At 36.0% G+C, this 27191-nt stretch overlaps 1 protein-coding gene across 1 annotated transcript in view; it reads right to left on the bottom strand.

Annotated features, from left to right (window-relative positions):
- The window catches only part of LOC105308327 (fibrous sheath-interacting protein 2-like), a 97621-nt gene that overhangs the window by 47909 nt on the left and 22521 nt on the right, over window positions 1-27191 (bottom strand). Inside the window, exon 9 of the mRNA XM_023525498.1 lies at window positions 12879-12982. Coding sequence (XP_023381266.1) covers window positions 12879-12982 — 104 coding nt within the window. The remainder of the gene's footprint in view (window positions 1-12878; window positions 12983-27191) is intronic.

A 27191-nucleotide genomic window follows, 5' to 3' on the forward strand; every position in this document is an offset into this window, starting at 1 on the left:
AAGGAACTGAGATCTACCAACAGCCATGTGAGTGAGTCACCTTGGAAGTGACTCCTCCAGTCCCAGAAAAACCTTTAGATGACTGTAGCAGCCCTGGATGACATCTTGACTATAACTATGAGACACCCAGAGACAGAACCACCCAGCTAAATTGCTTCTGTATTCTTAACCACAAAAACTGTGAGATGATAATGTTTTTTTAGGTTGCCAAGTTTTGGGGGGGGGGTGATTTATTGTTCAGCAATAGATAACTAATGCAACTGTTAAAAAATAAAGAATTCTTCTATGGTTTCTAGCAATGTGGTAGATTAAATATCCTAAAGAGCCTAAATGTGTAAAACTTATTAGAAATGCAATAGTAATTTTATAAAAATAAAATTATAGTGTAAAATTTCAATACACATCTTTGATGGTTGGACACATCTAGTAGACAGTAAGAAAAGAGTCTAGTAGACAAAAAATCAGTAAAGACATATAATAATTGAATAAAATAATCAATAAATATAATTTAATATTCATTTAGAGCCTTACATCTTTCAAATAGAGAATATACATTTTTTTTTGGTATGTCCACGGAACACTTTCAAATATCAATCACATATTTGGTCACAAAGAGAATCTTAACAACTTCAATGTGTTAAACATTTACAGGCTATATTCTCTGTGACCCAAAATATTCATTTCTTGATAATTAAGAAACATACTTATGGATAACTCTTAGATCAAAGAGGGGATTAAAAGGAGAAAGTATAATCTCCCTAAACAAGAACACTTATATCAAAACCTATGGGAACAGCTTTTGTTATTTCCCATAGGTTTTGATATAAGGTGTTCTTTTCATTGCTTCTCCCAAGAGCCCCAGACCAGTATCTGTAACTGCCTGCTTGACTCTTCTACTTAGATGTCCCACTTAATGCCTGCAGGTAACTCAAACTCAGTGCATTCAAAGCTGAACTAATTTTTTCTCTTCTAAACTTGTTCATACTACTGTATTTCCTATCTACTTAATGGCACTATTGTTCATTATCCATGTGGTTGCCCATCTAGAAATCTGGGAGTTCTTTTCAACTCCTTCATCTCCTATATTCAATCAGTAACCAAATATCGTTCATTTTCAAACTCTTAAGTTTGAGTCAAATCTGTGCCAGCTCTTCAAATTCACTGCCACTGACTTTGTTCAGGACACATTTCTAGCCTTGACTGTTGTACTAGCCTCTTTAATTGTAGTAAGAGGCAGCATGGTATTGTAAGGATTGGCTGACTAAGACGTGGGTTAAAACCCTGCCTTTGCCACATATTATATGAAACATTGGGCAAGATAATTTAACACTCTGAGACTTAGTTTACTTATATGTAAAATGGTAGATAAAAATAGCTCGGACCTCATTAAATTGTTGGGAGAGTTAAATGAGAGGATATAGTTTAGCAGAGTACCTGGTATATTGTAACTGTTCAATAAATGCCAAATGCAATTTTTTTTTGTCTCATAAATATTTTATTGCCTCCAGTCTCTTCCCCATAGTTTCATTTTCCATTTTTAGAAAAGGCAAATTCTGATTATATTATGCCCTTGCCAATATTCTTCAACAGTTGCCTTTAAATAACAGGATAAAAGGTATAACATTTTTGGCATGGCCTACCAGAATCTTAACGATCCAACCCTTTTGGTAAAGTATGTAGTATTAAGTTTGCCATCCATGGTACACTCAGGGATGCTTCTTTCTGGTTTCATCTCTTGCAATTCTCTAACTTGAACTTTTAGCTAAAGCAATTCTGAAATATAACTATATTTCTATAAACACACTATGCTTTAATGTCTATAACTTGGTAAATGTATTCCCTTTTCCTGTAAGGTTATCCTTTCATTTGTCTGCTTAGAAAATTCTTTCTCATCCTTCACATCTCAGCTCAATTGTGGCCTCTTCGGTAAAAGCTTCCTTAGCCTCCCTATGCTTCCACTGGAACTTGTACATACCTCCCTCATTGTATTTATCACATGGTGTTATGATTATTGGCATGACTGTTACTCACTAACCTTTAAAATCCAGGGTAAGGACAATGGCTTTTCTACTTTATATGTTCAAAAATTAATAGTGCCTGACATGTAGCAGAAGCTTAATAAATGTTACTAAAATAAATGGATTAATAGATTGCAGGATTTACTTGATAATGGTTGCTAACATTTACCTGACTCAGAGTATAAGCTTGATTTCTTGGCCTTTTTCTCATTTGAATCAGTATATGTCACCTATATATAGAACATGAAAAACAAAAACAAAGAAAATCTTCAAAGGAGTTTTTAAAGAATTTAATCATCAGCTATTTCTCACCCTTAAAACTCAGACATTGAAGAAAATTATTTTAAAAGTCCATTTATAATACACAGATATGTATTATTTGGTTTATATTACACATATTATAAAATGCAAAGGTTTGTAGAAATTGTTGGTATCCTAAAATTAACTAACTGGAGTGACATCAGAAGCATGGTGGAGTGAGAGATGTCCCCAGATCTCTCTCCTTGAAAGAACAATAATCTGAACATCTAAAACTCAACAAAAAACACCCAACCTGCACACAAGCACATCTGAGTGAGGGGTCTGCGAATATGAGCTACCACAGGTCAGACCATGGGAGTCCTGTGGTAGACTGGGAAAAACAAGGAAGTTGCCTCTCCAAGTTGGAGCTCCCTGCAGGAAAAGAGGGAAGAAAGAAGGTGTGACAGGTTCCCTGAAGAGCCCTGCCTGAGAGAGCTGGGAGCTCCACATAGCGGCAGTGCCCAGGGACCAGGGCAGAAAGCAGAGCAATAGGGATGGTTGCAAAACACAAAGCTGAGCCACAACCCCCATCCTCCAACACAGAGGGCACCTCCTTCCAAGACAAAAAACCGTGGAGCCCCAGGGACACTGAACAACTGTTACCAAAGCTGTCACTAACACTGAAAGGGACTGAGACTGAAGGTAGCGAGCATGACTACATATAAGAAAAAAAGGCATTATTGAGACTTTATTTAAAGCAGAGATCTAAGAGGCTTGGATGCCACTCACTGGAAACAAAAAGAAAAATGCCTTCTTGGCAACAGAATAAAGAGAGATCTTTATATAATAAATCTTTCTGTAAAAAAAAAAAATAGCAGAATACACGTCCGCTAATGCCCAGGTGGAGAAATAGTCCATTAAACACCATTAACAACCAAGGTGACAAGGTAGCTCAGAAAATCTCCAGGAAATAAGATTAAAGACATAGAAATATGTGACTTAAATGACAGAGAATTCAGGATGGTACTTCTGAAAAAAATCAATGATCCAAAATAATTAATATCAACAATTCCAGGAAATGAACACAATTAGACCAGCAAAATGAGGTTTTGTTTGCTTGTTTGTTTGTTTGTTTTTTTGTTTTTTTAGCAAGGAGATTGAAAACTTGAAAAAGAATCAAATAGAATTTCTGGAGAAAAGAATACACTAAAAGAGATGAAGAATAAAATAGCAAGCTTAGGAGCAGGGAATAGAAAGAATTTTCAAAGAAATAATTGATGAGAATTTCTCAAATCTAAGGAATGAAATGGAGCTTGGAATTCAAGGAGTCAACAGACCACTTAATTACCTCAATCCAAAAAGCCCTTCTCCAAAACATAGTATATTAAAATTATCAAAAATCAATGAAAAAAAGAATTCTCAGGGCACTCAGGGAAAAGAAGAAGGTAACCTATAAAGGAAAACCCATTAGATTATTGTTGGACCTCTCAGAACAAACCTTAAAAGCCAGAAAGGAGTGAAATCATGTATTCGAAATTTTAAGTGAAAGGAACTACCAGCCTAGAATAATGTATCCAGCTAAGCTCTCCTTTAGACATGAAGGAGAAATAAAGACTTTTCTAGACATACAATAATTGAGGGAACACTCTACTGTAAGGCCTTAAGGAAATACTGAAAAGGGTCAACTCATTTAAAACAAAATGACAAAAAAAAATACGTAATTATGAGTAAGGTGACTATGAGGCAAATAGAAGCAGAAGAGTGCAACCCTTACTAAGAACAGGGCATTATAAGCTTAAACGATAAGAAGAGAATTGAGACAACAACGACTGAAAACGGGAGGATTCAAAGCTCCAAATTCGCAAAGGGGAATGGAGATAAGACATACACAGAAGAAAATGGGCGACTGTATATATATATATATATGTGTGTGTGTGTGTGTGTGTGTGTGTGTGTGTGTGTGTGTATAAAACTATCCTCTACATATTCATAATGGTAAACACACACCAAAGATTCAGAACTGAAGTATATAACATAAAACAAGAAGAACCAGAGGGAAAACCCACAAAAGCCAACCAAAATAAAAAAACAGAAACACAAGGACAAGGAAGCAATGAAAACACTGAGCTACCAGAAAGCAAAGGGTAAAAAGTTATAGGAAAACCTCATATTTCAATTATCATCCTAAATGTAAATGGACTGAACTCACCAATAAAAAGGCACTGAGTTGCAGATTGGATTAAAAAAAACCAAAACCCAACCATATGCTGTCTCCAGCAGACATGTCTCAGGTCCAAAGACAGATACAGACTCAATGTGAAAGGGCGGAAAATGATATTTCAAGCAAATAGCATTCAGAGAAAAGCAGGAGTAGTGGTACTAATATCAGATGAAGTAGACTTCAAAATAAAAATTGTAAAGAAAGATACTGAGAGACAAATCATAATGATAAAAGAAATTATGTACCAAGAAGATATAACACTTATCAATACCTATGCCCCCAATCAGGGAGCCCCAAAATATGTAAAGCAATTACAAACAGAATGAAAGAGAGAAACATATCGAAACACTATCGTATTAGGGGACCTAAATACCCCACTGTCAGATATAGACATATCACCCAAACAGAAAATCAATATGGAAATAATGTCCTTAAATGACACATTAGACTAACTGGACACAATTGTCATTTACAGAGGATTCCATCCCAAAACAGCTGCTTATATATTCTTCTCTAGTGTACATGGTACATTCTCAAGGATTGACCACATATTGGGGCACAGAGATAGCCTCAACAAATATGAGGGTTGAAATCATACCAACCATATTCTCTGATCACAATGCTTTGAAACTAGAGATTAACTGTAAAAAGAAAGTGAGAAGAATCACAAATACACGGAGATTAAACAACATACTACTGATGAATAACAGGATCAGAGAAGAAATAAAAAGAGAGATCAAGAGATACATAGAAACGAATGATAATGATAGTACAACATATCAAAACTTTTGGAACATGACAAAAGCAGTCATAAGAGGAAAGTTCATATCATTACAAGTCTATATCCAAAAACAACACTGAGCCCAAATAAACAACCTAAACCTTCATCTTAAAAACCTAGAAAAGGAAGAACAAATGAAGCCCAAAGTTAGTAGAAGGAAATAATCGAAATTAGAGCAGAAATAAATGAAATTGAAAACCAAAAAAGAAAAAAAAATAGAAAATATAAATGCAACAAAGAGCTGGTTCTTTGAAAAGATTAAAAAATTAACAACCTCCTGGTCAGACTCATTAAAGAAAAAAGAAGAAGGACACAAATAAATAAAACCAGGGATAAAGAGGTGAAATTATGACTGGAATCATAGGAATACAAAGGATCATACAAGAATGCTATGAAAAAGTATATAACACCAAATTTAATAACCTAGAAGAAATGGACCAGTACTTAGAAAAATACAACCTTCCTAGACTGAATCAAGAAGAACTGGAAAATCGAAATTGAAAGATCAGCAGTATGGAAATTGAAACAAATATCTAAAACCTACCAAAAAGTAAAAGTCCAGGACCAGATGGCTTCACCAGTGAATTCTACCAAACATTCAAAGATTTAATACCTATACTCCTCAAACTCTTTCAAAAAATCGAAGAAGAGGTCATACTTCCCAACTCATTTTATGAGGCCAATATTACCCTGATACCAAAAATCTGGTAAAGATAATACAAAAAAAGAAAACTACAGACCAGTATCTCTCATGAATACAGATGCAAAAATCCTAAATAAGATACTAGTGAACTGAATACAGCAAATTATTAAAAGGAATATATGCCATGATCAAGTGGGCTTCATCGCAGAGGCACAGGGATGGTTCAACATACGCAAATCCATTAATGTGATACACCATGTAAACAAATTAAAAAATACGAATCATATGATTATATCAATAGAGGCAGAAAAAGCCTTCGACGAGATACGGCACCCATTTATGATCAAAACACTTAATAAAATCGCTATAGAAGGAAAATACTGTAATATAATAAAGGCCACATATGATAAGCCCTCAGCCAACATTATACTTAATGGTGAAAAACTAAAAATCTTCCTTCTAAGGTCAGGAATGAGGCAAGGCTGTCCACTTGCCACTTGTTATTCAATATAACATCGAAGGTCCTAGCAAGTGCGATCAGGCAAGAGAAAGATATAAAAGGCATCCAAATAGGAAATGAAGTCAAACTGTCACTATTTGCAGATAACATGATTCTCTATATAGAAAACCCTAAAGACTCCACAAGAATACTACTAGAAACAATAAGCAAATACAGTAAAGTTTCTGGATACAAAATCAATGTTCAAAAACCCATAGTGTTCCTATACTCTAATAATGAAGTGTCAGAAAGAGAAGTGGAAAAAGTAATTCCTTTTGCAATTGCAACAAAAAGAATAAAATACCTAGGAATAAATCTAATGAAACATGTGAAGGACCTATATCATGAAAACCATAAGACCCTATTAAAAAAAAACTGAAGAAGACACAATGAAATAGAAAGATATTCTGGGTACTTGTATTGGAAGAATCAACATAGTTAAAATGACCTTATTACCCTAAAGCATTATGCAGATTTAATGCATGGAAGCATAAAATACCCCAAATTGTCAAAGTCATCTTGAGATAAAAGGATGAGGCTGGAGGTATCACTCTGCTTGACTTCAAATTATACTACAAGGCGACAGTAATCAAAACGGCATGGTATTGGTAGAGAAAAGACAAACGAACCAGTGGAAGAGAATCGAGAGTCCAGAAGTAAACCCATACATATTTGGGCAAATTATTTTCGACAAAATAGCCAAAAAACATACAGTGGAGAAAGGAAAGCCTCTTCGATAAGTGGTGTTGGGGAAACTGGAAATTCACCTGCGAAAGAATGAACCTAGACTGCTGTCTATCACCACACCAAAATTAACTCAAAATGGATTAAGGACCTGAATATAAGCCCTGAAACAGTAAAATGTATAGAAGAAAACAGGAACTAAACTCAAGGACCTTGGACTTAAAGAGGATTTTATGAATTTGACCTTAATAGCAAGGGAAGTAAAAGCTAAAATAAGTGAATGGGACTACATTAGACTAAATACCTTCTGCTCAGCAAAAGAAACCATCAACAAGGTAAAAAGACAACCATCCGAATGGGGAAATATATTTGCAAGCAACACCTCTGATAAGGGCCTAATATGCAAAATATACAAAAAATTCATAAAACTCAACAACGACAACAACAACAACAAATGATAAAATGGGCAGAGGATCTGAACAGACACTTCTCCCTAGAGGACATACAAATGGCTAATAAATTTTTGAAAAGATGCTCAAAATTGCTAGCTATTAGGTAAATGCAAATCAGTACCGCAACAAGATACCATCTCATACCTGTTAGAGTAGCTATAATCAACAGGACAAGTAATAAGAAATGTTGGAGAGGATGTGGAGAAAAAGGAACCCACATACACTGCTGGTGAGACTGCAAATTGGTACAGCCACTATGGAAAACAGTATAGAATTTCCTCAAAAAACTAAGAATTGATCTCTCTGCTGGGTGTCTACCTCAAAGGCTTGAAAACCCATATCCAAAAAGATATTTGCACACCTATGTTTATAGCAGCATTATTCATGGTGGCCAGGATATGGGAGCAACTGAAGTGTCCTACAATAAATGATTGGATAAAGAAGCTGTGGTACATATATACAATGGAATATTACTCAGCCATAAGAAGAGAAGAAATGCTGCCATTTGCAACATCATGGATGGACCTTGAGATAATCATGCTAAGTGAAGTAAGCCAGACAGAAAAGTTAAAAACCACATGATATCACTTATATGTGAGCTATAAACCCAAAAGCAACAAACAGACACTCATGGACATGGACAATAGACTAGTGGTTACCAGAGTGTTGTGGGGATGGGTAGTGTTAGATGTGGTAAAAGGGGTCAAATATGGTGACAGAAAAATCTAACAATGGGTGATGAAAACACAATGTAATATATATATATGCTTTACTGTTGTATTGCACTGATTTCTTTATCCAATGTCACCATAAAAATAATAAATAAATAAATAAATAAATAAATAGATAGATAGATAGATAGATAAATAAATAAGTAAGTAAGTAAGTAAAATTAACTGAGGCAAGCACTGATCAGCATGTAAGGTAATCAACTGAAAAGCTAAAAAGAAGATGTGTGATTTTTAAACAAAGTTAAGTATATGGAAAATGGTTTTTGAGTGCTAGAAGGCAGAGTGCAGGTTTTCTGCAGACATGGGATGTGACTCTTTGATTTGGCCAAGGTTTCTACCTGCTTAGGTAATTATACAGGAAAATAAATCCAGCAGAGTAGAATTTATTTTTTTCCAGGTCTGAGAGCTGAACACAAGCCACCTAAAGTGCATTTCTTGACATTGATGACATGGGTGAAATAAGTTAGAAAATAGTATTGTATCTTATTGTAATAAAATTGATTACGCTATTTCTCAAAATAAATTAAGTATTTGTGACAATTCGATGTACTTATGTTGTCCAGTATATATTAAAACCTCTTTTAAAAACAGATAATATGCATTTGTTCATTGACTTTTTTGGTAAATTATGTAATATTAAGTATGCCATTCATGTTACACTCAGGGGACACTTTTTTTTTTTTCTGGCTCTATAGTAAGACTAGTGAAAAAAGTAATTCCTGTTGTACTATCTTATAGTACTTAAAAAGTTTTTTTAGATACTAGGCATACTGATTGTGGATTTTGACATAGTAGCACAGTGCCCTGTACACAGCAGATTTCATAAATGCTTGTGCAGAAAAGCATATTGTGGCTAACATGCTACATCTGAGCAGTTATATGTAATTAAGTCTGTTGCTTACTATGAAGTTAACATAGGACATGGCAAATGATGTCACTTTCTACCTTAGTTGTGTAGAATTCATTTGGGAAGACTTTAGTGAATTTCCAGCTTGATGACATCTCTTTCAAACCATGCTAACTTTTTAGCACAGGTGAGCCAGTTAATATAGTGCTAATGGAGCCAAGGGTTTTGGATTTGATTTTTATAATGACAAGTTCACAAATCACAGAGGCAATCTTTGTTGTGACCAGAGGCTGCACCCTGAGATGTCTGTTGCCAACTTTCCAAAATCAGATGAGTGATCACTGTTCACAGAGGGGATAGGGTAAGGTAGCATGGTACACCCCATCAGTACTAGAAGAAAAAATAATTCACAAAAGCTCAATTTGTTACTTCCCCTGCAGTATACAGGTATGTACCTCGAAGCTCATGATTTAGGAAGCCTATGACCTAAGGGCTAAGTGGGAACAATCAAGTTGCTTGTGCTAAATCTCTATTAAGAACTGAGGCAAATATAACATTCATATTTTTGATTTGTTTAACACATTTAAAATCTCAGGCTCACCACTTTCCTTTTGCTAGCTTACAATTTGTTACTGATATTCCCCACACTTACGGTATGGTAACATTAACCTGGTAGCCATGAGCATCAGAAGTCTGAAGTAGCACAGGATTATTACTGTGGATTTGCATTTCAATTTTTATAAAATCTTACTGTAGGGGATTAATTTCAGGGAATAAGGCTGTTCTGAATCATGATCATAATTTTTTACTTCATTTGTTCTGTCTATATCTGGGACAAAAATATTACTTGCCTCTTGTTTCAGTAAATCCTGTGTGGAGTGTCTGGGGATATTTTCTGTTTTACCAGAAACACCTGGAGATTGCAGTGAAATACTTTTAATTCCTGAGGGAAAGAAAAAAGTATCTTTAAATATGAAAAAAAAATGATATAGTTCTCCTTGATGGGCTGTCATAATATCTAGAATTGCCATAGTCAAGGATGTATTTATTTATGCAAGTTCACACAGTATCTCCAAGTATAAGATGCCTTTTTTGAACTCCTCTGCCTACAAACTTCTATTGGCTTACCAATGCCCTCAGGGACAAGCCTGAGCTGCCTAACTTCTGGCTCTTAAGTTACTTTGCTAACTTAATCTCCTACCATTCCCCCTTCCCTGGAATGAACTATTTTGCAAGGGAGAATCATCAAAGACTTTTGAGTAGATGAATTATATGTCCAAAGCTTTATTTTGGGAAGATTACATTCACAGCAAAATGTGGGATAAATTGGGAGGAAGAAGAGGTCGGAGGAAAATTATTGCAGTAGTTAAGGGCAGGGATGTTGAGAATGGAAAGGAAGGGATGGTTATGAGAGAGTTGATGGAGGTAGATTGGACAGGAAGTGGCAACTTTTGGTTGTAGAACATGAGCAATATGAAAGAGTCACAGATTACTCAGGATTTGTGCCTGGATAAAATTAGGAAGAACAGGTTCTGGAGTGACTGGAAGATGATGAATTTTGTTTTGTGCACATTAGAATTGAGGTGCTAATGGGCCACCCAGGTCTAGATGTCCTAGTGCTCTTGATGTGTGTTAGGATATGCATAGGAATCTTTTGCAGAGACTTAGTTAATCTCTAATCTATCCCTGGAAAGATGGGAACAGGATGTATTTTTATTTCTAGAGAGAAGAGATGGCATTAGAGGATACAGACCTTCATGGGGACAATTCTTTGCAGTGGGACTCCCAAATTGCAGTATGTCAGGAACTTACTCTGCCTATCAGTATAGGCAGCCACAGCAGGGGCTGTAACATGCCCATACTTTGCAAATTATAAAGGGTCTATTTACCCAGCAATCACTCAAAAATGTAGGATACTAACATTTACAATCACGAATAATGTTTATATCTCCTTTACCAAAATAATAACAGGTTCTCTAATCAAGAAAAAAAGCATAACTTGGAAAACTATATGACAGAACTACAGTTATTTAACTGAATGATAACAGAACAGTTGTAAATATTGTTCATTATCTTACCTTCATCATTTGAAGGATGTGATGTTTTAGTCATTTCTTTATCTTTCTTTATGGTTTAATAGTCAAGAAAAAACATTCATTAGTAATTAAGCTTCAAAAGGAGACTTTTGCTGACTGTATAGCAATCAAATTAATACAATATACCCCCCACCCATCCCATACCTCTCTCTTAAGCTCTGGTCTCAATGCTAATACATATTATCAACCTCTTACTGGATATCTCTCACGGGTACCTAAACTTAACTAGTTCAAAATGAAGCTTATCATATACCCATGTACTTCCATCTTTCCAAACTCACTCTTCCTCTTTCTTCCATATTTTGGTTAAAGGCATAATAATACATCCAGTGCTCCATTCTAGAGACCTTAGAGTTGTTCCATTCCATTCAGATAAGGCCAATCTAATCCAATCTAATGCTTATTGAGCACACTACTTGGAATTGAAATAAGATATGTAATTCCTGACCTCAAGAAGTTTATCATCCAGTAGAACAGACAAATGATTATATAGTATAATCAGCTCACTATGAGAGCACAGTGAAAAGAAAACCTATATACAAAATTTAAATCATCTTCATCTTCATCATCATCATCATCATCATCATCATCATCATCATCATCATTATCTCCATCTCTCTGGATCCACATATCTATCGAGTCACCATATTCTGATGTAGTATGACTCTGTAATATCTTAAATCTGTGGTCTTTAGTTTACCCTCATTGCTACTGTCTTATTTCAGGTCCTTATCATTTTTATCTAGACTATCTCAACAGACTCAAAGCCATCTTGCCTCTGTTCTCAATGTATCTATTTCACACACTGTAACTATATTATCTTTTATAAAAACCCAAATCATTGTTATTTCATATTCCTTCTCAAAAACCTGCAATGGCTCCCTACTACTGAGAGAATAAATTCATACTTGATCAAGGTATACAAAGCTCTAGTTTGAACCTACCTTTTGAGTCTCCACTCCTACCATTGTCCTAGCTTTGCTGGCTTGCACTTCCATGCTTTCACTTAACACTTTAACATCTGTCTGTAATACTGTCTCACTGTATCCTTATGTCTGGAAACTTCCCAGTCACATTTTAAAACCTAATTCGATTAAGCCTTCCTTTAATAAAATCTTTTTTATATTTATCTAGGCAGGACTAGTCTCTAAATCTGCACTCCTACTGCATTTTGTACAAATCAAAACTGTCCTTTCATTTTATTTAAGGACTTTGGTTTATGTGTATCTGATCCCAGGATGGTGAGTCCTCAAGAGCAGCGATGATGCCTTTTCCATCTTTATATCCTATGTCATCTACTTTCCCTCTTTTCCCTTCCTTCTAGCTTAGCCAGGACCTAGCCCACAGCAGATTCTCAATAAATGTTAGATATCATCGTCATCATCGTCGTCGTCGTCGTCATCGTCGTCGTCGTCGTCGTCGTCATCATCATCATCATCATCATCATCATCAAATATTTAAGTTAGTTCCTGCTAAACTACATGGTAAATTTAGCATGAAGCTGAGTCAGAACCTTCTCTCTGCCAGGCAGAGGGTCCAGACTTGTGTAGGATCCCATTATCTCTGACCATTCACATGCCAGTGAAGGGGATATCTCCATAGAAATGAAAGTTAACCAGATAAATAAGTGATCAATACAAAACATCTGAGACATACAACTTTCTACCTTTTGTTCTGTCGTGTTACTCTGTACATCGTGCTGAGGAGGTAACAAGGTTGATGATGTTTTGGTAGGAATCATTAGAAAACTATGAGAATGCCGAACTGATCCTAAAAGTGCATAAAAGAGAGATCATAAAATTTTAAAACTTTATTGAAGTATAATTAAAGTACAATAAACTGCAAACATATAAAACATACCATCTGTTCAGTTTTGACATATTTATAAACCCATGAAGCCATCATCACAATCAAGGTAGGGGAAAGTCTATAGCTCAGAGATGGTGGGAAAATGGAAGGGTGGTAGGAGAGGCTGGAGAGCAAAGAAATCGGATGGGGCTTCACATTTTCCTTTCCTTGGGCCTTGGTTGTTTCAGATAAATGAAGCTAACACAGAGAGAAAAGAACTATTGCTTTCCATTTAGGATTCTAGAAAGAGATCTCCCTTAGGCGACTCCCTCCCCCACCTCTTCCTCCTCATCTGTGTCATGGCCCAGAAACTTTGTAATACAGTGTGGTCAGGCAGAGCAAGGCTCTCTCTGAGGTTTTACTTTCCTTTTCTCTCTTTTTTTTTTTTTTTAAATTTCAGCTTTATTGGGATATATAATTGACATAAAATTGTAAGATAGTTGAGGTGTACATCGTGGTGATTTGATATATGTATACATTATGAAAGGATTTCCCCCATTCAGTTAACACATCTGTCACCCAACATATTTATCTTTTGTTGTTGTTGAAAATATTTACATTCTACTGTCTTAGCAAGTTTCAATATTACAGTGTTAACTATAGTCATCATGTTTTACATTAGAAATTCAGACCTTATTCGTCTTATAGCTGAAAATTTATACCCTTTTACCAATCTCTCCCTATTTCTCCTTGAGGTTTTGCTTTCTTAAGCCACTCTTGGTTCCCATGTGGTGTACACATGGCCCAGGAAGGGCTGAGAGTGTAAATGGGGAGCTTGTGAGGGGAGTCACATGGTGGAGGTGAGAGAGGGCTCCACCCCAAGTGTTGTGGGGCAGCCAGCTAGAAGTGAGGTGGAATGGGAAAAACGAAGTGTTCTACTGAGTCCAGAGAGACCAGAGCCTGAGTCACTGCATGACAGCTGACTTCAACTGTGAATGTCAACAGATCAAGCACTATTTCAATGGAAATAAGGGCATATCTTTGGAGACCAGAGGAAGCAGAGGACATTTTACCTAAGCACTCTGACTTTATTCTGCCTTCATGAAATCATGGAAGCCAGTGTTTCCCAAACTTTAACATGCATATAAAGCACTGGGGATCTTGTGAAAATGCAGCTTCTGATTAAGAAGGTCTGGGGTGGGGCCTGATAATCTGCATTTCTAATAAACTCTTAGATAATGCCCATACTGCCAACAATAGAGGAATAAGAACATAAGCCATATCTCTTGTCCCTGACATCTGGACACCGTCTTTGGGAAAGAAGCAGAAAAATGGGGAGACTCCCTGAAAGTCTGAGCCATTTTGGGGATCTAGAGGTGTATGTTAGAGGATGTAGAGGAGGGGAACCTAGAGGAGTTTGTTAGAAACATCAATGACTGAGCCAGAAAGCAAAAAGAAGACATAGATTCAGCAAATAGTGTTAGTACTGCTACACGTGTTAAAGAAGCCTACTCAAGAAGTGGGTTGAAATGTTAAAACGACAACAACTACTCAGTCGAGCTGTTCTAAAAAGAACAGGGGAAAAAGAGTGGGCAACACTGATGGCATGCTCCACTACCACAGAAAAATATGTGACAGAATAAAATATTTTTGCTACCATTGAAGTGACAGATGTTAGGTCAGGCCTGAAAAGTCCAAAGCCTAAGGAAGGGAAGAGTTTTGAGAAAGAGCATTGCTTGGGATCTTGGTCCTCACTAGATTTCTAGGGCCATAGGCTTCAGAAACCTCAGTAGCATCTCCAATCAGCAATCTGCAAGGATGCTTCTCCAATGAGATGCAGGTAAAAGCTTCCCTGGGAGGCAGAACTGCCGGTGCAAGAGTGGCAGCAGAGGTGGCAGCAGCCAGTTGAGGCACAGGCTAAAAAAATGCCTTGGGATCTTGTTAGGAATGGAAAGGTACAGAAATGTGATCAAGAGCAAGGCCTGTGGAGAAGACAGGGCTCTGACCTGGGCTTGCAGGGTTGTCAGCTACAAAATGTGGACTGCCCTGCTCATAGGCGTGTGGAGGCAGTGACATAAACTGTGTAAGTAGGGAGTCTAATCCAGAAGGCAAGAGAAGATGTAGCATTGTTGGTAAGTGTTACTCAAAATCCATCATTTACAACAGAGTATAGAGGATTTATCTGCATTGTAAGCAGAAGAGGTCAGTACCAAATCCAGTCTTTCCACCAATTACTATTTTAGTATTTTGAATCATAACATCTCAATTACGTTTTTGTCGTTGGTGTAATTTCAGGTTATTGGCAGTGTCATTCATTTTCTTTATCTTTGGAGAAGAAGCTTAGAGAGACACAATAAAATATTTATTTTTAATAATGGAGATGACAGTTATCCAAGATAGATTCTATTTACCATTTCATGCCCAATAGAAGGAGAGCCATATGCTAGTCTATATATGGGGTTGTGGGGAGGAATTGGAGAGTATAGGTCATGGTTCTCAATGGGAGGTGATTTTGTACCTCAGAGGACATTTGGAACTGTCTGAAGACATTTTTAGTTGTTATAAAGGTGGACAGGGGGTTGCTCCTGAAATCTAGTGGGTAGAGGCCAAGGATGCTGCTAAACATCCTACAATGCATATGACAGGCCTCACGACAAAGAATTATCTAACCCAAAATGTCAATAGTAGCAAGGCTGAAAAATTCTAGAATAGGGAGATGTGATGGGAAGGCAGGAAAACCACTTTTGTATTATGTTGTCTAGTTAAAGCTATACTTGAATGGGGGCAGAGTTGTTATCAGGGAGAAAGGAAAACCTCCATTCTTCCAGCTTGCTGAAGGAGAACCTGGCTTTCTCTCTGTGTGGAGATACATACCAGCATAATAACTGTGTTGGAGACCCTGTAAGCCACAGTGGCCATGATAATTCTTGGCTGTGCCTCAGCCTGGCAGAGGCAACTATATACATATACTTTATCTGTGAAAGAGGTGACTACAGATTCTGTTTCTAAGCATTTAGAGACAAAAAGGATTCCATTTCCAAACTATATGTGTACTAATTGGGTTTTCATTAGAGTTATAAGATGTGTATCCCTTGGAGTCTACATGGTGGAAGATGACAACCTGATTATAAGCAGTAGAAGTCAATTTCATATGTAAAATAGACATCTTCATGCTCCTATAACCTCTGTAATATTGTTAACATAAATTCTTTTATATTTACTTTTTCAAAAAGCATTTGAGGTGGCCGCTGTTTAAGATGCCTACCTGAAACTTTCTTTCTTCTAGAAGTTAACAGTTGCAGATGGAGGGAGAAATATAGGTGCTAAAGTGATTTATTATCCCAGAGTCAGAAGATTAGAGCATCATCTCATTGAACTGAATTGTGAGCTTTTCTTACTGACTCCTCCTTCTCAAACTTTCCATTCCTTCCTGCCTCTCAAATTGTATATCACTGGCTCATCTTTTAAAAACTTTCTCTTGCACACATTTTATCTCTCAATTTTTTAAAAAAAGTATTTCTTTTCCTGCTGTCCTTTTAAAACTTCTTTTTCTCTATTCCTTTTCCCTCCCTCTCTCTTCTTCTTCCCTCCCCTTCCCCCTTCCCTCTTCCCTTCTCTTCCCCACCCTGTTCCATCCTATTCCATCCTACCCTACCCTACCCTACCCACCTTTCTTTTTACTTTTTATTTATTGGCCCACTTTTTAAGTTTTTCATTTCTTCTCTTTCCCTTTATAACTCATTACTTTTAAGTACTATTTACTGGTTTCTCCTTTTCAAATTAGTTCTATCTATGTACATATCTATGCCAACGTCTGTCTGTCTGTCTGTCTGCCTTTGTCTGTATCTATCTATCTATCTATCTATCTATCTATCTATCTATCTATCTATCTATCTATCTATCTATCTATCTATCTATCATCTATCATCTTCTACCTACCTACCTACCTACCTACCTACCTACCTACCTACCTACCTACCTATTTATTCATTTATCAATCATCTTTGACTTTTTCTGACTCCTACTTTTTAAATCTGTCTGCCATCACACAACTATACTTGATGTTCATTATGGCTACTACATTTAACTCTTACATCTTCTTTCCTTCTTTAACTCTGCTCTCTACTGACTCATCCTTTATAAATTTCTTTCTTCCTCCCCTTCCTTCTTTTCCATCCTCCCGCTTCTTCTCTCATTCTTTTACTCTCTTTTCACATGCTAATTAAAAAAAATTCTTCTTTCCTTCTTTTACTATCTAAGATTTTGGTTCTGTCTTAGTATTGGTTTCTCTTCTTAAAATTATCCTGTATTTAATTTTCTTACTAGTTCCTCCTTTTAAACTCCTCTGTCTCTCACTTTCACATTCTCTTTCTTTTCATTTGACTATTTCCTAGCCTTACTCCATTTTAGAATTCTTCTCTTACTTTCCTGCTTCCTCCTTTCCTTTCCTCCCTCCCTTCGAACCTCCCCTCCCATCCTTCCCTGTCTCTTCTTCCACTCCCCTCCCTACCTCCCTTCTACATTTCTACCTTCACTACCTCCCTCTCTTTCTCCCTCCTTCCCTCTTATACCCCTCTTTTTTTACTGGCTCCTCTTTTAAACTTTTTCTTTCCTTCACTCTTCTTTTCATCTTTTTGATATTGTCTTTTTTTTTTAAAGTAGGACTTCCATATAAAATCCTGCTTACTTACCTATTTATCCATCAACCTACTTATCTATTAATCTACCTATCCACCAAGCTACCTGCCATCCATCTATTCAACTATGTTTTACTGTATTTTAACTGACTTTTTTAGATTTCTCTCTCCCTGCTCTCCATTTCTTCCCTACCTCTCTTCCCTACATCCTACTCTTTATCTTTTCCTCACTCCATTTCTTTCATGGTCTCTCTGAATGTCTTTCTTTTTTCTTTCCCTGCCTCTGTACATGCATGACTTACTGCCTTCCTCCCTCCCTCGCTTCCTGCTTTCATTCATTCTTTCTTCCCTTTCTCCTCCTTCCCTATCTTCTACCTCTATATCCATTTCTTCCTTTTCTCATTTCTTTTCCTCTTCCTACCTTCTTCTTTCTCCATCTATTCACCCCACCATCACCCTCTTGTCTTCTTTCATTTCTCCCTTCTTCCTTCTCTTCTTGTTTCCTTTCTTTCATCCTTCGTTCTTCCTCTCTCTCTCCCCTTTCCTAGTCTCCTCCCTCACTTTCCTTACATTCTTCTCTTACTTTATTTTTACTACTCTTCTTTTTAAACTTTTTGTTTCTCTCTTACTTTATATGTTTTTCTCCTTTTCTGTCTTCACTACTTTCTACTATTATTTATTTATTTATTAGCTTATAACGACTTTTTATTTTTAAAAATTTTTTAATTTTTTATTTTTCGCATAGCATTATTTTGCTTTATTTTTTAAAATTATTAATGAAATTGAAATGATTTAAATATTTCTCCCTGTCTACCTCTCCCCTATCCCCTCCCACCTTCCATCTAGTAAATACTAGTCCATTGTCCATATCCATGAGTCTCTGTTTGTTTGTCCTGTTCATTTGTTGCTTTTAGGTTTATATCCCACATATAAATGATATTATGTGATTTTCAAGTTTTTCTGTCTGGCTTATTTTGCTTAGTATGATTATTTCAAGGTCCATCCATGTTGCTTTAAATGGCAGTATTTCATCTCTTCTTATGGCTAAATAATATTCCATTGCATATATGTACCACAGCTTCTTTAGCCAATCATCTATTGTAAGACACTTCGGATGCTTCCATGTCTTAGCCATTGTGAATAATGCTGCTATGAACATCGGTGTGCAAATAACTTTTCCAATATGAGTTTTCAAGTCTTTGGGGTACATAACCAGTAGAGGGATTGTTGGATTATATGGTAGATCAATTCTTAGTTTTTTTGAGGAAACTCCATACTGTTTTCCATAGTGGCTGTACCAATTTGCAGTCCCACCAGCAGTGTATGAGGGTTCCTTTTTCTCCGTATCCTCTCCAACATTTCTTATTACTTGTCCTGTTGATTATAGCTATTCTAACAGGTGTGAGATGGTATTTCATTGTGGTTTGATTTGCATTTCCCTAATAGCTAGTGATGTTGAGCATCTTTTCAAAAATTTGTTGGCCATTTGTACATCCTCTAGAGAGAAGTGTCTGTTCAGGTTGTCTGTCCATTTTTTTATTGGATCATTTGTTGTTGTTGTTTTTTTTTTTGTTGTTGTTGTAGTTGTTGTTATTGAGTCATATGAGTTCTTTGTATGTCTTGGATACAAAGGGCAAAGGCCATTATCAGAGGCATTGCTTGCAAATATATTTTCCCATTCGGATGGTTGTCTCTTTACCTTGTTGATGGTTTCTTTTGCTGAGCAGAAGCTTTTTAGTTTGATGTAGTCCCATTCATTTGTTTTTGCTTTTATTTCCCTTGCCTTTGAGGTCAAATTTATAAAATCCTCTTTAATTCCAAGGTTCTTGAGTTTATTTCTTATATTTTCTTCTACGCATTTTATTGTCTTATATTCAGGTCCTTAATCCATTTTGTGTTAATTTTGGTGTGGGGTGATAGACAACAGTCTAGTTTCATTCTTTTGCAGGTGGCTTTCCAGTTTTTCCAGCACCATTTATTGAAGAGACTTTCCTTTCTCCACTGTATGTTTTTGGCTTTTTTGTCGAAAATTATTTGCCCATATAAATATGGGTTTACTTCTGGACTCTTGATTCTGTTTCACTGGTCTGCGTGTCTGTTTTTCAGCCAATACCATGCCATTTTGATTACTGTCACCTTGTAGTATAATTTGATGTCAGGCAGAGTGATATTTCCAGTCTCATTCTTTTGTCTCCTGATGGATTTGACAATTTGGGGTCTTTTGTGCTTCTATACAAATCTGATGACTTTTTGTTCTATTTCTTTAAAAAATGCCAATGGGATTTTGATGGGGATTGCATTAAATCTGCATAATGCTTTAGGTAATAAGGTCATTTTAACTATGTTGATTCTTCTAATTAAAGAACACGGAATATGTTTCTATGTCTTTGTATATTCTTTAATTTATTTTAATAAGGTATTATAATTTTCATCATAGAGGTCCTTCACGTTTCGTTAGATTTATTCCTAGGTATTTTATTCTTTTTGTTGCAATTGAAAAAAGAATTATTTTTTCCACTTCTTTTTCTGACATTTCATTATTAGACTATAGGAATGCAATGAATTTTTGAACATTGATTTTGTATCCAGAAACATTACTGTATTTGCTTATTGTTTCTAGTAGTGTTCTCATGCAGTCTTTAGGGTTTCCTATATAGAGAATCATGTCATCAGTAAATAGTGACAGTTTGACTTCTTCGTTTCCTATTTGGATGCCTTTTATATCTTTGTCTTGCCTGATTGCACTCGCTAGGACCTCTGATGTTATATTGAATAACAGTGGTGATAGTGGACAGCCTTGTCTTGTTCCTGATCTTAGAGAGAAAGTTTTTACATTTTCACCATTAAGTATAACATTGGCTGAGTACTTGTCATATATGGCCTTTATTATATTAAGGTATTTTCCTTCTATGCCAATTTTGTTAAATGTTTTGATCATAAATAAATGCTGTATCTTGTCAAAGGCTTTTTCTGCATCTATTGATATAATCATATAATTCTTATTTTTTAATTTGTTTATGTGGTGTATTATATTAATCGATTTGCATATGTTGAACCATCCCTGTGCCCCTGAGATGAAGCCCACTCGATCGTGGTATATAATCTTTTTAATATGTTGCTATATTCGGTTCACTAGTATATTAGTAAGGATTTTTGCATCTGTATTCATGAGAGATATTGGTCTATAGTTTCCTTCTTTTCTTTTATCTTTACCAGGTTTTGGTATCAGGGTAATATTGGCCTCATAAAATGAGTTGGGAAGTATGGCCTCCTCTTCGACTTTTTGGAAAAGTTTGAGGAGAATAAGAATTAAATCTTCTTTGAATGTTTGGTAGATTTCACTAGTGAAGCTATCTGTTCCTGGACTATGACTTTTTGGTAGGATTTGATGATTGTTTCCATTTCCATACTGCTGATTGGTCTATTTAGATTTTCCAGTTCTTGATTCAGTCTAGGATGGTTGCATTTTTCTAAGTACTGGTCCATTTCTTCTAGGTTATTAAATTTGGTGTTATATACTTTTTCATAATATTCTTGCATGATCCTTTGTATTTCTACAATATCTGTCATAATTTCCCATCTTTCATCCCTGATTTTGTTTATTTGTGTATGTTCTCTTTTTTCTTTAGTGAGTCTAGCTTAGGATTTGCCAATTTTTTAACCTTTTCAAAGAACCAGTTCTTTGTTGCATTTATTTTTTCTATCTTTTTTTTTATTTTCAATTTCATTTATTCCTGCTCTAATTTTGATTATTTCTTTCCTTCTGCTGACTTTAGGCTTCATTTGTTCTTCTTTTTCTAGTTTTTTTTAAGACGAAGTGTTAGGTTGTTTTTTTGGGCTCATTCTTGTTTTGGAGATAGGCCTGTAATGATATGAATTTTCCTCTTATGACCGCTTTTGCCGTCTCAAAAATTTTGATATCTTGTACTATCATTATCACTCATTTCTATGTGTCTCTTAATCTCTCTTTTTATTTCTTCTCTGACCCAGTTATTTTTCAGTAGCATGCTATTTAATCTCCATGTATTTGTGGTTCTTCCTGATTTCTTTTTGCAGTTGATCTCTAGTTTCAAAGCATGATGATCAGAGAATATGGTTAATATGATTTCAACTCTCTTATATTTGTTGAGGCTATCTCTGTGTCCTAGTTGTGGTCAATCCTTGTGAATGTTCCATGTGCACTAGAGAAGAATGTATAAGCAGCTGTTTTGGGATGAAAGGCAGTGTAAATTTCAATTATGTCCAGTTGGTCTATTGTATCATTTAAGGATGTTATTTCCTTATTGATTTTCTGTTTGGATGATCTGTCCATATCCAACCGTAGGGTGTTTAGGTCCCCTACTATGATAGTGTTTTGGTCTGTTTCTCCCTTAGATCTGTTAGTAATTGCTTTATATATTTCAGGGCTCCCTGATTGGGAGCATAGATATTAATAAGTGTTATGTCTTCTTGGTGCATGATTCCCTTTATCATTATGAATGTCCCTCAGTATCTTTCTTTACATTTTTTAGTATGAAGTCTATTTTGTCCGATATTATTACCACTACTCCTGCTTTTCTCTGAATGCCATTTGCTTGAAGTATCATTTTCCACCCTTTCACTTTGCATCTATATTTATCTTCGGAGCTTAGAAGTGTCTCCTAGAGGCAGAATATGTTTGGGTTTTGCTTTTTTGATCCAATCTGCAACTGTGTGCCTTTTTATTGGTGAGTTCAGTCCATTTACATTTAGTGTGATTATTGAAACATGAGGTCTTCTTATAGCCATTTTATCTTTTCCTTTCTGGTAGCTCGGTGTTTCCATTGGTTCCTTGTCCTTGTGTTTCTGTATTTCTTTTTATTTATTTATTTATTTTGGTTGGCTTTTGTGGTTTTTGCCTCTGGTCCTTCTTGTTTTATGTTATATACTTTGGTTCTGAAGTTTTGGCATGTGATTACCATTATGAATATGTAAAGGATAGTTACATACATACAGTCATCCTTTATCTTCTGTCTGTGCCCTATCTCCATTCTCCTTTGCTAATTTGGATTTTAAATCCTCCCCTTTTCAATCATTGTTGTCTCAATTTATCCATATGGATGCTTAACGTTTATTCCTATCTTGCTATAGCAAATCACTTTTTATTTTTTAAAGCTTATAAGCCCAGTTCCTAGTAAGGATTGCACTCCACTGCTTTTATCAATCTGCTAGTCACCTTACTTCTAGTAATGTGTTGTTGTTTGTTTTTGTCATTTTGTTTTAGGTGAACTGACCCCTTTCAGTATTTCTTGTAGTGCAGGCCTCGTAGTGGAGAATTCCCTCAATTTTTGTATGTCTGGAAAAGGTCTTTATTTCCCCTTCATATCTAACGGAGTGCTTAGCTGGATACATTATTCTTGGCTGATAGTTCCTTTCACTTAATAGTTTGAATATTTGATTCCACTCTTTTCTGGCTTGGTAGGTTTGTGCTGAGAAGTGTGATGATAATCTAATGAGTTTTCCTTTATAGGGTACCGTCTTCTTTTCCTTGGCTGCCCTGAGAATTCTGTCTTTGTCGGTGATTTTTGATAATTTTAATACAATGTGACTTGGTGAAGGGCTATGGGGGTTGAGATAATTGCGTGTTGTATTGTCTTCTTGAATTCCAAGCTCCAGCTCATTCCTTAGATTTGGGAAATTCTCATCAACTATTTGTCTCAAAATGCTTTCTATTCCCTGCTCCTTTTCCTCCCCTTCAAGAATTCCCATTATTCTTATGTTTCCTTTCCTGGTGGTATCAGCTAGTTCTTGTATTTCTCTTCTATTATTTTTCATTCTTCTGTTTCTCTCTTCTTCCTTCTGAGTTATTTCTTGATTTCTGTCTTTCCTCATCACTGATCCTTTCCTCCATTTGGTTTATTCTATTTCCTAAGCTTGTTATTTAATTTTTCAACTCTTGTAGTGTGTTTTTTTTATCTCCAGGTCTATTCGATTCTTTTTGAGGGTTTCAATCCTCTTGCTAAAGAACTCATTCTGCTCATCTAGTTGTTTTTTCAATTCTTGAAATTGTTGATATGATTTGTTTTGGATCTCATTGAGTTTTTCAGAAGTACCATCCTGAATTCTCTGTCATTTAAGTCACATATTTCCATGTCTGTAAGTTTATTTTCTGGAGATTTTTCTCTTTCTTTCTGAGATGCTTTGTCACCTTGGTTGTTCATGGTGTTTAATGGACTATTTCTCCACTTGGGCATTAATGGAAGTGTATTCTGGTATTTTTCCAGAACAATTTATTATATAAAGGTCTCTCTTTAGCCTGCTGCAAAGAAAGTGCTTTTCTTTTGGTTTCTAGTAGGTGGTGTCTAAGCCTCTTGGATGTCTGCTTTATATAAAGTCCAAAAATATCTTTTTTTCTTATAGATGTTTAATTACGCTCGCTACTCGCAGTCTCATTTCTTGTCAGTGTTAGCGACAGTTTTGGTAGCGTTTGCTTAGATCTCCCTGGGGCTCCACGGCATTTCAGAGGGTATGGGTATGGATGGAGGGGCCTTTTGGTTTGGGGGATGGGGTCTGTGGCTCAGCCGCAGTTTTCAACCATGGCTGGTAAAATTCAACTCTTGTTTCTTTGCTGTCCCTGCTGCTCTGCTGTTCCCGCCTCTCTGCTTTCTGCCCTGATACCTGGGTAATGCTTCTGGCCACGTGGAGCTCACTGCTGTCCCAAGCTAGGCTATTTGAGGAACTTGCCACACCTTCTCCTCTCCCTCTTCTCCTACGCGGAGCTCTGGCTGCGAGAGGCAGCTTCTTTGTTTCTCCCAGTCCACTGCCCGACACCTTGGGTTCTGACCTGTGGTAGCTCTTGTGCACAGATCCCACGTTCAGACGTGCCGGTGTGCAGTTTGGGTATTTTTTTGTTTAGTTTTAAATATTCAGCTTATTGTTGTTTCAAGGGGAGAGATCTGGGGACGTCTCTCACTCTGCCATGTTTCTGATGTCACTTTACTTTCCCCTTTTAAAAATCACTTCTTTCTACCTACCTATCTACCTAGCTGGCTGGGTATATGTACGGCTATCATTTTTCTTTCTATCTTCATTTTTCTGACTTCTACTTTTTAAATCACACATACCACACAATTGTATTTGATTTTTACTGGTCCTTCATCTCACTCTGATATTCCTTTTCCTTCTTTATATGACTCTTTTCTCTACCGACTCATCCTTTATAAACTCTTTTTCTTCCTTTTCTCTTCCACTTCCTCCATTTTCCTTGCTTCCACCCTCCCTTCCTTTTACTAGCTCCTTTCAAAAACTTTTTTCCTTTTCTCTCACTTTCTATATTTTTGTCTTGTTTAATTACTAAATTCTCTTTTGAAATCCCATTGTCTGTCTATCATCTATCTATTTAATCTATCATCTAATCACCAAGCTGTCACCAATCTAGATATCTTTATTTGACTCTAGCTTCAACTGACTTCTTTTTAGAATCCCCTCCTTGCTCTGTGCAATTATACTTACTTTGCACATTAGTTCCTCCTTTTAAACTCTTCTGTTTTTCACTCTTACATTCTTTCTACTTTTTAATTTTGCCATTTTTTCTAAGCCTCATCCCTTTTAAAATTCTTCAATTTCTTTCCTACCTCCTTCCATCTCTTGATCCCTCCTTCTCTCCCTTCCATTCATCTCTCTCTTCTTTCTTACTCCTTCATCCCTTCCCACTCTCTTTCACTTCCACTTCCATTACTTTGTTCTTTCTATTTTTTACACTATGTTTTAAAAATTTCTCCTCCTTTTAGAACTTATATCACTCACTTTCTTGCATTCATTATTATTATTATTTTTTTTTTGCAGTGGCATTTCTTATTGACTTTTGTTCAACATCTTCTCTTCTTTCTCTCTCACACTATCACTTTTGTAGCCTTATTCATTCATTTTTTTTCACATCTCTCTTAAATTTATTATTGACTACCTTTTAAACTTTTCTTTTTCTTTGTTGTATAAAGTCTTCTTACAGGTTTCTAATTTTTAATCTTTTCTCATTTTTGTTCTCTATTTCTGTCTTTCTTTCCTTTTCTATCCTTCTATAACTTTCTCTTTTTTTACTTTTATATAGTTTACACTCTATTTTTATTGGCACCTTTCTGCTTGTGAAACATTATTGCTTACTTTCTGTCTCTGACTCTTCTTCCTTCTTTCTTTTCTGTCTTATTCTCATATTTATCTCTACATTTCTTTTAAATCTATTCTAAATATCTTCTCTTTATCTCTTTACTATCTCCTCTTTCATTCTTTCCTTCTCTTACTCTACTTCACTATGTCTTTTCTTATTCCCTTTCTATATTTCTTTCTCCTCTTTGCCTGTCTTCACGCTTGCCTGCTTTCCTCTCTTGCTTTCCTTCCCCTTCCCCTGTCCTGTCCTGTCCTGTCTTGCCCTGTCCTGTCCTGTCCTATCCTATCCTATCTTGTCATCTTATCCATCTTCCCTCTTTCTTTTACTCTCTATGTACTTGGCCTCTTTTAAAAACGTTTTTCATTTCTCCTTTCCCTTTCTAAATCTTTTTCTATCTTTTATGTACTGACCTTTCACTAGGTTCTCCTTTTAAAATAAGTTCTATCTATCACCTATCCATCCATTTACCCATCCATCATCTATCTCCCATCTATGGTTATATATATATTTTATATACCTACCTATCTACCTGCCTTCCTATCTAGCTGTCATTTATCCACCTATCTCATTTCACTGGAATATTTCAACTGACTTCTTTTTAGATCTCTTTCCCTACTGTCCACAATTGTGTTTAATTTTCTTACTAGCACCTCCTTTTCAAACCCTTCTCACATTCTCATATTCTTTATTTTATTTTATTTTTGTATTTCAGTCTTTTCTGTAGACTTATCACTTTAAACTCCTTTCTTTCTTCCCACTTCCTCCTTTCTATCTTGCCCCTTCTGTCTTTCTTTTCTTCCATCTCTAATAACCCTTTTCTGTCTTTTCTAGCTCTAGTTCACTGTCCTCTTTGTCTTTCTCTATTTTTCCTTCCTTCTTTTCCTTCCTTCACCTCTTAATCCCTTCATCCCTTTATCTCTCCCCCTCATTCTTTCCTTCTTGCATGCTTACCTCCCACCCACTCTTCCTTCCCTCCTTCCTCTCTTCTTCCATTTTTTACTGTCTCCTGTTTGTAAGATTTTTTTCAACTATTTCTTTTGTTCTAATGCTTTGTATCTATTTTGTATTTTGTCATTTATATTGGCTTATATCTTTTCAAGTGCATTCTCTCCATCCTCTCAGTTTTATTTTATTGTCATTTAAAAATATTGACTTCCACTTTTTAAATCTCTTCCCCATTACACAAAATCGTACCTCATTTTCTTATCAGCCCCTCCTCTACCTCTCACATTTTTATTCAGTTTTATTTAACTCTTTTCCCTACTGGTTCATCATTTATAAACTACTTTTTTCTTTCTTCTTTCCTACTTTCCATCATTCTTATTTCTCTTCTCCCTTCCATGTTTCTACCTTCATTACTTGACTCTATGTCATGTTCTTACCCTTCCCTCTCCTCTCCTCTCTTTCCCTCCCCTCCCTCCCTTCCTTCCCT

The sequence above is a fragment of the Pteropus vampyrus genome, unplaced genomic scaffold, assembly GCF_000151845.1.
Source record: "Pteropus vampyrus isolate Shadow unplaced genomic scaffold, Pvam_2.0 Scaffold566, whole genome shotgun sequence".
In the NCBI taxonomy this organism is placed as follows: domain Eukaryota; kingdom Metazoa; phylum Chordata; class Mammalia; order Chiroptera; family Pteropodidae; genus Pteropus; species Pteropus vampyrus.